Source organism: Ranitomeya variabilis, chromosome 5 (genome assembly GCF_051348905.1).
Source record: "Ranitomeya variabilis isolate aRanVar5 chromosome 5, aRanVar5.hap1, whole genome shotgun sequence".
NCBI classification, from domain to species: domain Eukaryota; kingdom Metazoa; phylum Chordata; class Amphibia; order Anura; family Dendrobatidae; genus Ranitomeya; species Ranitomeya variabilis.
In genome coordinates, this window is record NC_135236.1 from 649,550,969 (window position 1) to 649,563,251 (window position 12,283).

Consider the following 12,283-nt stretch of genomic DNA (forward strand, 5'->3'; position numbering starts at 1 on the left):
ACTTTTCAACACCTGGGGTACTGAGTAGCATTTTTAAAGTAAATCTATTACTTGTCTTTTTTTTCACTTTTAATTTTTTTTTAAATAAATTATATTCATTTTTTTATATTATGGGAGACTAATTTACAATTAAAGCAATCTTGGTCACAGTTCCTCCTCTTTAATAAAAACTAATGATAGGTTTGAGCTTTTTAGTTCAATCTTTTTCATTTTTTCAGTTCAATCTGTTTCCTTTTTTATCTCAATGTTGTCAGTAATTGTATCTGCCATACACCTGGACAAAAGTTTAAAGGAAAATCTGTCACCAAGTTTATGTTTTGCTCCCAGGCTGAGAGAAGCAAAAAAATAGAGACAGGGATCCTGATTCTAGCTTCTGTACCACATATTGAGTTCCTTGCTGTAGTTTTGATATTATCATTTTTATATCTGCTGCAGATCTGCTGGTCTTCTCAAGTGAGGATCTATATCTAAAACCACCCAGGTCATTGAATGACAGCTTTCTGCCTACTTTACGTATAGTCAGAAAGTTGCCAAACAATGATGGGCGGCAGGGTTTGACACAGTGTATGAATATTGAGGATTAAATAGGAGAAGACTGAGAAGACTAGCAGAGCTGCAGCACATAAAACGGTATTTTTGAAAAATGTATAAAACTTCAGCAAGTGCAATTGATGGTTCTTTTGCATTAGCGCACAGAAACTTGTTGTGTCCGGATAATGGAATAGTTCCAATTTTTGAGTAGCTAAAATTATATTTACCGTAGCAAAAGAGCGGTTTTATTTAGATTTTTTTTATATAATGTCTAATTGATGAAAGGTTTTCTGCCTTACATCTGAATCTATCTAGATGAAATCATGTATAAAATAAAGCCCCCTGTCCTGCAAAGTGTAGCCCAGAGGAGGTTACCCTGTGATGTCGTCTCCTCTTCCTGAAACGTAGAAGTTCCTTGTGCTGTCGTGATACAAAGTTGACGGCGGCATATTCCAACAGGGCAGAAAAGACAAACAGCAAGCAGACAGCCATCCAAATATCAATAGCTTTCACATAGGACACCTGCAGGGGAGAAAAAAAATAGCAAAAATTGCATATTATAAATTCATATAATTTATATGCCTTCCTTTTGATAAATCACAACATTCAGTGTATTATTTTCTGTTTTAAATGAATTAACTAAAAATTATGTTTGTGTATCTGATAAATGGGGATGAGCTGCAATACCAGACAAAGCCTATGCAGTGGTGTGGCGCTGTTTCTCAGAAAAAAAAGCCTCTTTTAATCACAAATAACTCCTTTTTTTAAATTTAGGAAGCTTCAACTTGTTGATAAAATTGGGTTTTTGAAAGTTTTTTTGGGGGAGAGGTTTTATGAAACTGTCCAAAGGAACCAATCACAGCGTAGCTTTCATTTTTATAGCGCTCTTTGAAAAATTAAAGGTCAGCAACAAAGACAGTTTTTCTTTTAACCTATTTTCCTAAATGTGGCCCATTTTGGTAGTGCTCACGATTATCTGGGTCCCTAGGCAGGAGAGATCCTGGACCAACCTCTATAGCTCTTCATGAATGTTGCCTTCAGCAGTGCCAGATCTCTTGTGTAGGAAAGAATGGAAAGGTGGCAACTCATCCGTCAGGTCAGTGATCTCTGGCCGTTGGACAGGAACTCTGAGAACCGCCTCTTACCTGTAGATATCCATCTTTTTTCGACCAGTCGGCCTGTCGTGATGTCACATGTACGTCACACCGCAACGATGATGTTGCACCAGGCCAGCTAAGCCAAAGAATTCCCACAGATGCCATCAGGTTCTCAATGCTCCCATCCATGTGCCAGAAATTACTGTCCTGGCTGGAGGACTGGGTCGTAAGAATTGACTTGCACCAATTCTACTGGTTTTCATTCATTTGTATGAGAGCTTCAAAAATTGGCAAGCACACTATCTCAGCAATTTTTTGGGACTCCTTTATAAAGGAATGGAAACAGGAACTAATTTGGGTGGCAATGTCTCAGTTATCGCCTTCGCGAAAATTGGCTCCATTCTTGAGATAGGTGCGGGACCTAACGATTAGACTCCCTTTTTATCAAACCCTGTTTAAGTGAATTTCCAATATTCAAACTTACCTTATTCCTATTTGGCAACCATCCAAGACTACTACCAAGACTTCCATGTATTTGGTCAATTGGAAGGTCATTTCTTCATATTTCCAAATTAATTATTTGCATCAGTGACCTTGGTTTTAGGGGCAAGGCTAGTCCCTGCCCAATGTGCACTGTGCGATGTGCACAATAACAGTGCGCTCTCTCACTGGCTCGTATTAACAGTAATGAGACGGCGACAAAGCGCACTGTCAGTATACATTGTAAGAATACCTGATGTGCAGATATCAGCGTCACCCCCCGCAAGTGACATCACTTGTGGGCGTGGTGCTGTTGTCTATACATCAGGTGGTCTTACAACACAGTGACAGTGCTCTCTGTTGGTGGCTCATTACTGTTGATATGGGCCAGAGAAAAAGCGCACTGTCATTGTCAGTATACATTGTAAGAATACCTGATGTGCAGAGATCAGCGTCACCCCTGCAAGTGACATCACTTGTGGGCGTGGTACTGTTGTCTTTACATCGGGTGGTCTTACAACACAGAGTTGCAGTGCTCTTTGTTGGAGGCTCATTACTGTTGATATGAGCCGGAGAAAAAGCCCACTGTCATTGTCAGTATACATTGTAAGAATACCTGATGTGCAGAGATCAGCGTCACCCCCGCAAGTGACATCACTTGTGGATGTGGTACTGTTGTCTATACATTGGGTGGTCTTACAACACAGAGTGACAGTGCTCTCTGTTGGAGGCTCATTACTTTGATATGAGCAGGAGAAAAAGCGCACTGTCATTGTCAGTATACATTGTAAGAATACCTGATGAGCAGAGATCAGCATCACCCCCGCAAGTGACATCACTTGTGCATGTGGTACTGTTGTCTTTACATTGGGTGGTCTTACAACACAGAGTGACAGTGCTCTCTGTTGGAGGCTCATTACTCTTGATATGAGCAGGAGAAAAAGCGCACTGTCATTGTCAGTATACATTGTAAGGATACCTGATGTGCAGAGATCAGCGTCACCCCTGCAAGTGACATTACTTGTGGATGTGGTACTGTTGTCTATACATTGGATGGTCTTACAACACAGAGTGACAATGCTCTCTGTTGCTGGCTCATTACTGTTGATATGAGCGCACTGTCATTTGAATTCTTCGTTTCAATGAGGGGACAGAGGCTGCAGCAGTGACCGCAGCCTCTGTCGACTGATGATGCTTCATTTGAGTATCCCAGCATGCACTGGGAAAGTAGGGAAAAAAAGAAAAGAAGTTAGCTAATGTTATGAGGGAATGGTATTGGTAATGATTCTTTAATTCAAGAATATTAGAAAATAGATTATGGCATTTAAGGGACAAAAATTTAGAATGAAAATTAATTTGTATTTTGGACCGCCCCTTGCAGTGAGAATGTTCCAATCTGATATTGATAAACAGGGGTCATGAGTATGAAATAGTTAAAACTCCTTGGGACGACCACCCAAAATAGTGTTAAAAAATAGTTTTCTAGAGGGAAGATCATGACAGGGAAGATGGGAATGTCACAAAATATCTGGTACAGGAGGAGACGGGGTGGTTTTCTGTAGGAGGTGGTCTTTTCAGAAGTATCACATTATATTGCGAAATGTTATCAATACCTAAACTATAAGACCCCCATTCATCATTGCCTTTGCGCCTGTTTTTGTTTAGTTTTGTGCCTTTTTTTGTTATCGCACCCAATTCCTTATACTATTTTCACCTCTATTATATATGCGCTCGCCTGTTGTTATTTTTTTGTTTATGGAGTTTAGCGATTCCTTATGTTTTCGGCTGATTTATCAAATTGGTGCAATTTCACTGAAGCCCCCCCCCCCCCCCCCATGTATTATTTTCTAGTATGCCAAATTTTGGGGTAATTTTTGGCAAATTTTGGCTCCAAAAACAAAAAGTCGCAAGAAGAGTTTAAGCCCATTTTTCACTTTGTGCCAAATGCATCCATTGCAAGCGCCATTTTGACGAATTTGTCGCCGAAAAAGGCAATTAGTCCCACAAGAGAAAAAATAAAATTGACTTAAAAAAAAGAAGCAAATGATGAATTGGGGCCTAAGAGACTTGTTTAGTTCTAGACTTGCCTTATCGAGAACTTGAAAGAACACAGATCCTCCTGCACTGAGAGAAGGTAATAACCATGAGTGCCCACAACACATGAAAGGGAACAATGAAAGTTGATGACTGAAATAAGAAGAATGACATGAAAAAAGCGTTAGAATGGACCCGAACAATGAAATGGTGCTGAAATCTGACCACATGGGAAGAGTGAGTTGGGGGAAGATATAGAAAACATTGGAGCAGATTGATGAATACTCTCTAATTCTTAGAATAGACAGCCTCCAGATTTATCTTAGTGATTCATGATGTCTAATTTTACACGGAATTTGTCACCAGGACCAAGTTTTTTCCATCTGAGAGCAGCATAATCTAGAGTCGGAGTCCCTCATTCCAGCGATGTGTCACTTACTGGGCTGCTTGAAAACTGCCAATTGTAGCATGGTTATACTGAGCTCATGAGTACGGAGGACTACATGGTAGCAGGTTGACTATGGATAATGTCCCGTTGATACAACTGAGATTTTACAACTACAGCAAGCAGCCAAGTAAGTGACATATCACTGGAATCAGGGTCTCTGCTCTCAGATTAGGTGGCACAACCTGGTGAAAGATTCCCTTTAAGACTGTCAACACACAGTAAGGAGCCTCATACACACTAGATAGCTGTTAGCCAAACCAACGTTTGGCAGGCAACCATATCTCCCTCCTCTATAGACAGAAGTGCTCACTCCGCCGAGTGCTCCTGTGTTCTCTACGAGACATCTAGACGAGAACCAAAGGAATGACAGTCCGAAATTGGACTTTGCTGGATCCTTAACTCCCCTGACATCACCCGTCGGGGGAGAATTGAGGGGCTATCAACACATTAAACTGTTGGCCAAGGCCACCGATATCAGCGGGTTTAGTTTAATGCGTATAGGGGTCTATCAGTTGGCTAACTTTTTCCCAGAAAAGTGTACTACAATGTGGGCACAGCTTTTTGGTGCTTCATACCGCAAATTAGGCCAGACCACTTCCCTGATAACCACACCTCTTCTCTCTAAGGCCAAGCCCCTTTGTCGATCAAGGCGCCAAAAATGAGAGCAAAATGTTGGTGCGTTCAGCTTGATAAATCATCTACATTTACTTTTAACAACAAATATAAATATACAGGCCATGGAAACATGGATAATCGTAAAGAAGTTTTCGTATATTGACTCATAAAGAGTGCTGGAATTTTTTTCATTTTTGTCGCACTGCTTCCTTTCAGACATATACACTGCTCAAAAAAATAAAGGGAACACTCAAATAACACGTCCTAGATCTGAATGAATGAAATATTCTCATTGAATACTTTGTTCTGTACAATGTTGAATGTGCTGACAACAGAATCACACAAAAATCATCAATGGAAATCAAATTTATTAACCAATGGAGGCCTGGAGTTGGAATGATACTCAAAATCAAAGTGGAAAATCAAATTACAGGCTGATCCAACTTCAGTGGAAATTCCTCAAAACAAGGAAATGATGCTCAGTAGTGTGTGTGGCCTCCACGTGCCTGTATGACCTCCATACAATGCCTGGGCATGCTCCTGATGAGTTGGCAGATGGTCTCCTGAGGGATCTCCTCCCAGACCTGGACTAAAGCATCCGCCAACTGCTGAACAGTCTGTGGTGCAATGTGACATTGGTGGATGGTGCGAGACATGATGTCCCAGATGTGTTCAATCGGATTCAGGTCTGGGGAACGGGCGGGCCAGTCCATAGCTTCAATGCCTTCATATTGCAGGAACTGCAAGGTCTGAAGGTCTGAGGTCTGGCATTGTCCTGCATTAGGAGGAACCCAGGGTCAACCGCACCAGCATATGGTCTCACAAGGGGTCTGAGGATCTCATCTCGGTACCTAATGGCAGTCAGGCTACCTCTGGCGAGCACATGGAGGGCTGTGTGGCCCTCCAAAGAAATGCCACCCCACACCATTACTGACCCACTGCCAAACCGGTCATGCTGAAGGATGTTGCAGGCAGCAGATTGCTCTCCACGGCGTCTCCAGACTGTCACGTCTGTCACATGTGCTCAGTGTGAACCTGCTTTCATCTGTGAAGAGCACAGGGCACCAGTGGCGAATTTGCCAATCCTGGTGTTATGTGGCAAATGCCAAGCATCCTGCACGGTGTTGGGCTTTGAGCACAACCCCCATCTGTGGACGTCGGGCACTCAGACCATCATCATGGAGTCGGTTTCTAACTGTGCAGACACATGCACATTTGTGGCCTTCTGGAGGTCATTTTGCAGGGCTCTGGCAGTGCTCCTCCTGTTCCTCCTTGCACAAAGGCTGAGGTAGCGGTCCTGCTGCTGGGTTGTTGCCCTCCTACAGCCCCCTCCACGTCTCCTGGTGTACTGGCCTGTCTCCTGGCAGTGCCTCCAGCCTCTGGACACTACGCTGACAGACACAGCAAACCTTCTTGCCACAGCTCGCATTGATGTGCCTTCCTGGATGAGCTGCACTACCTGAGCCACTTGTGTGGGTTGTAGAGTCCATCTCATACTACCACGAGTGTGAAAGCACAACCAACATTCAAAAGTGACCAAAACATCAGCCAGAAAGCATTGGTACTGAGATGTGGTCCGTGGTCCCCACCTGCAGAACCACTCCTTTATTGAGGGTTTCTTGATAATTGCCAATAATTTCCATCTGTTGTCTATTCCATTTGCACAACAGCATGCGAAATTGATTGTCGAACCGTGTTGCTTCCTAAGTGGACAGTTTGATTTCACAGAAGTTTGATTTACTTGGAGTTATATTCTCTTGTTTAAGTGTTCCCTTTATTTTTTGAAGCAGTGTATATATATATATTTTTATTTACTTTTGAGTCTTTGTGGCTGTTTGGGGAATGTTTTTAGCAGGACAAGTTATAATACTTTGTGGACATATACATTAAAATTGTTTTTTCTTACATAGGATTCAATAATAAAAAATTCTGTGATAGTTTTATTTTTATTCTATTTGCCTTACGTGACAGGATGTCTTTAATCTGGGCATAGATTGGGGTGCAGAATGAGTTAAATAGATGAGGTTTTTATTGGGATCCCTTGAGTGAGTACTGAAGGAGAGTCGTCAATCATGGCTGTCTTAGAGCGGTGGCGAGCCCCATGAGAACACCACAAAGAGGGTGTGGAAGTACTATTATATGGTGGCATGTGGGGGTATTAATAAGATATGGGGCTACAAGGGGGTGTTAATATTTGGTGGCACATGGTGGTATTACTGGTAATATTGATATATAAACATATTAATAGTTTGTTTTTTTTAAAGCATATAAATATTATAGCAGGGGCAAAGGGGTATCTAAGTAGCAAGCTATGGATGATGGGGGGGGGGGAGATGTCCAGAAGTTCCTTGGGGCCCATAACATTCTAGTTACATCCCTGGAATTAAACTTTTAAAACTTGTCAGATTTCCAGGTGAGGACACTTAAGATTTTTTTTTAAGAGGGTGAGGATGTAAGGTGGGCATAAAAAGCAATTTTGCAGGGACCTTCACCACCTAAGGACCTCTACCTTCAAGTTCTCTCAAGAACTTCCCAGGTACTCTAAACCAACGACATTTTAATATTTTGTTTAAGAGGGTAAGGATGTAAGGTGGGCATAAAAAGCAATTTTGCAGGGACCTTCACCACCTAAGGACCTCTACCTTCAAGTTCTCTCAGGAAGTTCCCAGTTCCTCTAAGCCAAGGACATTTTAAGATTTTGATTAAGAGGGTGAGGATGAAAGGTGGCTATAAAAAGTAATATTGCAGGGACCTTCACCACATAAGGACCTCTACCTTCAAGTTTTCTCAAGAACTTCCCAGCTACTCTAAACCAACGACATTTAAATATTTTGTTTAAGAGGGTAAGGATGTAAGGTGGGCATAAAAAGCAATTTTGCAGGGACCTTCACCACCTAAGGACCTCTACCTTCAAGTTCTCTCAAGAAGTTCCCAGTTCCTCTAAGCCAAGGACATTTTAGGATTTTGTTTAAGAGGGTGAGGATGAAAGGTGGCTATAAAAAGTAATAATGCAGGGACCTTCACCACCTAAGGACCTCTACCTTCAAGTTCTCTCAAGAAGTTCCCAGTTCCTCTAAGCCAAGAACATTTTAAGATTTTGATTAAGAGGGTGAGGATGAAAGGTGGGTATAAAAAGTAATATTGCAGGGACCTTCACCACCTAAGGACCTCTACCTTCAAGTCCTCTCAAGAACTTCCCAGCTACTCTAAACCAATGACATTTTAATATTTTGTTTAAGAGGGTAAGGATGTAAGGTGGGCATAAAAAGCAATTTTGCAGGGACCTTCACCACCTAAGGATCTCTACCTTCAAGTTCTCTCAAGAAGTTCCCAGTTCCTCTAAGCCAAGGACATTTTAAGATTTTGATTAAGAGGGTGAGGATGAAAGGTGGCTATAAAAAGTAATATTGTAGGGACCTTCACCACCTAAGGACCTCTACCTTCAAGTTCTCTCAAGAACTTCCTCGATACTCTAAGCCACCAACAATTAATGTGAACGTCCAACCTACTGTAAGTAGTAACATGTTCCATAATATTCTTTTAATGATATGTTCACACAACTATTTTGCAGACAGTCAATGACATCCGCTTTTCAAGCACAAGATGTTTCAGGACTTGCTTCTTTTCCCTGAAGTTTTGTAAATTTGAAGTGACTCTTGTTAGCATTTTTTTTGTTGGTTCTTGAGTGCTTTTTGATGTTTTTTTTCTCCACTGGCATTTTTCTAGTGGTTTTTGGGGGTGTATTTTTACTGATGTTTTTCGGGCACTTTTTTAAAGCCCATTAAATAATGAAGAAGACGCTTGCAATTTTTGAAACAAAGATGCTGACAAAATTGTCAAAAAGACACACGAGTCAAGAAAATGTCAAGTGAACATACCCTTACATCGATTTCATACCTGTCACTGAAGGAGATTATTTCTCCATAGACTACAAATAATTATCCAGCCTCGTGCACTTTCTTCCATACATTATAAAATCAAGATAACAATTGATTGATATATAGGTATAGAGGATATTGTTAACATGACCCAATAGGGTCCACTGTGAAGTTTTTGACATTACAAACCTTTGGTAGAGATGCTCGAGATCCAGAGCTCTGAGTGGTCATGGTCAGCACAGTAGTGATGCCAAGACCAACTCTGGCAGGGGCTGCATCCATGTTGATCCAGAACGACACCCACGAGAGGATGACAATAAGCAAACTAGGAATGTACATCTGAATCAGATAATAACCCATCTGTCTCTCCAAGTGGAAACGGGCTTCGATACATGTGAATTTTCCTTAGATAAAAAAAAAAAATGAGTAAGAAAATCGGTTTAGAGACAACAACAAGTACGAGTTAAAGAGGACTTGTCAGTAGGACAAAAGTGCTTTGTTTTTGCTCTTGCTTTAATCTCATGGCTATCCTGAGTATTCTGTTTTTTTCTTTTTTTAAATCCGACATATTGTTTCAGAGATATGGGACTTTTTACTTATTGATATTTTTATGGTCTTCCCAGAAGAGCCTAAAGACACGTCCCTGAGGATCCACTGAGCCACACCCCCTGACATTAAAATGCCCATATCTCTGGGACCATACGGCGGATTGAAAAAAAAGAAAAAAAGGAGTACACTTAGGGGAGCAGCGGATATAAAATAAAATTAAAAACTGGCTATTTTTGATTTGGTGTTTGGTCTTCTTCAAACACTTTGTAATCATCCTATTATCAGGGATCCTTCTAAGGGATTCTCCATTTTGGAAAATACCAATTTAAAAAAACAATCTCACTTAATACATCACTAATTGTAAAATTAATTTTGATTTAATGGTTAGAAGTAAAAATAAATTCTAAATTCAAGCCAATAAAAAATTCTGAAAAATGAAAAAAACAAAAACAAAACAAAGAAACAAAAACGGAAAAAGTTTCCGGATACCAAAAACAACAGACATAAACCAACTAAAAATTGAGTGATTGTGGGTGGTCACATATCCGAAGATGCAGGTGGTGGACTCAATACACTCACCAGTACTGTAGAGTTTGGTACAATAGCGTAGATCCTTCTCCTCCTTCAACAGGAACTGTGGCAATGTAAGTCCTTCTGCCACCTGCACGGCACCCACCTCCTCCCACTCGAATATAAGGTCGTTCATGGTGTAACCAACTGTGTACAGAAACATATTTTAGATACGTCCTACAAAGGATTCCTGAATTTTTCACATTTCTTCAAGGACATTTAGCATTCCTTATTATTTTGGACATTTTCATTAAAAACTCGCACATCAGCTTTCGAAAACTCAGAAAACCGCAGTCCAATTAAATCTTGAAAATGTAATAAAGTAATATTACTTTCAAAATAAAATTCAGATTCGAATAAAATATTAAAATTCATATTGGGTTATGATTAAAGAAATAATAAAATAAAGTTTTTTAAATATTTGATAAGAAATATAAAACATTGAAGAAGGAATTGATGGGTGGCAGCAGTATGGATTAATGTAGGCCAAGATATTAGAATCTTTTCCAACTTACAACTCTCCAGCTGCATAATACAGGTTTGGACATCCATTGGGAAGTTTTTCAGGTCCATGGGGCAGGCCAAAGTCAAAGTTAATCTGTATAAAAAAAAAAAAAAAAGATTGCATAGCTAAAGCTGTGTTCAAAACAGCTGACATGTCCCGGCTTTGATGCAGGCTCACCGCCGGAGCCCGCATCAAAGCGTGGGTTCTGACCTCGGACGTACTATCCCGTCCGAGGTCAGAAATGGGTTAAAGACAAACACAAAAAGCATTTTTAATTTTGTGCAATATTTTTTAATTTGGCCCAAAACCAAAAAAAGGAGCTACAAAAATGCTACAAATTATGAATTTGGCCCAGTGTGTGTGTTGGATATAGTGCTCAGTGTGATTGAGAGATGAGTTTTTATTTAATTTATTCATTTATTTATTTATTTTTCTAATATAACACCATTAATTCTGCAGCTCTTTTCATTGTCATCATCAATCACTGTGAGAGATGGTAATAAATAGTCATTCTTGCAGTATTGGACTCCGGCCACTAAAGATCACTGTTGCCTCTTGAATAGACTCTAATGCAGACCTCATGGTGTTTTTCAGTTTGAGCAGAGAGCTGACTGGAGAAGGATGATCGACTGCCATCCTGGGAGTTCACTGTGTTCCAGAAACTGACCAGAGTACTGGAGAAATGTGTACCTGTTCCCATGACTCCTGTTAGAGAGAGAATTATTTGGGAGGGATGACTATGGTTGGATGCAGAGTTGGATTCCCCCCAAGGCATCTGTATGACATGAAGGACCACCTGATAGCCTATCATGGTAAAAGTACGCTCCAGTTGACAAGTCTAGGACCACTCCTCGGCCTCCCAGCTAAATGACCGAACGGACAATCAGCCAGCCTCATCAGTGAGTAGGTTACAGCCGGTAAGTCCTAAGCTCAGGCCCCACCACAGGGATCCCGGTGGGAACGTGCACGCAGTCTTAGAGTTTGGAGCCAAACGTAGATTCTTAGCAAGACACATTGGTTCCTAGTAGAACTGTATAACCAAAGCTAAATACTCACCTCATTAGGGGGATCTTGTGTACAGATAGCCTAACAGAACTGTAATCTTAGAGAATTGTTAAGTTTGTGCATCTCTACGCTACACACCACTGCAGGGGCCGGGTCTTGTACCCATATAATTACACCTTTGCCCTTGGTTAATTTTCAGTTACTGCATTAGGCGGAACCACAGGTAGGCAAATTATAGTGTATCTGATAGAACGCCCTGGGCCAACTGGTTGTGAAGTGCAAGGGTTCTAGTTGACCCAGGCTAGGTATGTGTGAAATTTAACTCTGTTTGTTTCTTGCATTGTCGGGGTAATTCAGGTTACATTGTTAGTAAAAAGTAGATCCTTGACAAATTGTTTGGTTTTGTTCTTTGTCCTCGGCCCGCTGTATTCAGAGAGAGACCACCCTGGTACACAGTCTACAACTTGACATAGCTGGTGAGATACAGCGGTTGCCTTGGACAGGAACATGGAGGGAAATGATCCCTTTTTGCCAGTGGCCCTGGTTCAGGTGCCGAACCCGACTGCCACAG

At 41.0% G+C, this 12,283-nt stretch overlaps 1 protein-coding gene across 2 annotated transcripts in view; it reads right to left on the reverse strand.

Moving 5' to 3' along the window:
* GLRA1 (glycine receptor alpha 1) overlaps positions 1 to 12,283 on the reverse strand; it is a 156,184-nt gene that overhangs the window by 9,816 nt on the left and 134,085 nt on the right. For both annotated transcript variants that reach the window (XM_077266381.1, XM_077266380.1), the window contains exons 5-8: positions 10,718 to 10,800; positions 10,212 to 10,349; positions 9,273 to 9,487; positions 907 to 1,053 (exon numbers count right to left, since the gene is read on the reverse strand). In XM_077266381.1, coding sequence (XP_077122496.1) covers positions 907 to 1,053; positions 9,273 to 9,487; positions 10,212 to 10,349; positions 10,718 to 10,800 — 583 coding nt within the window. The remainder of the gene's footprint in view (positions 1 to 906; positions 1,054 to 9,272; positions 9,488 to 10,211; positions 10,350 to 10,717; positions 10,801 to 12,283) is intronic.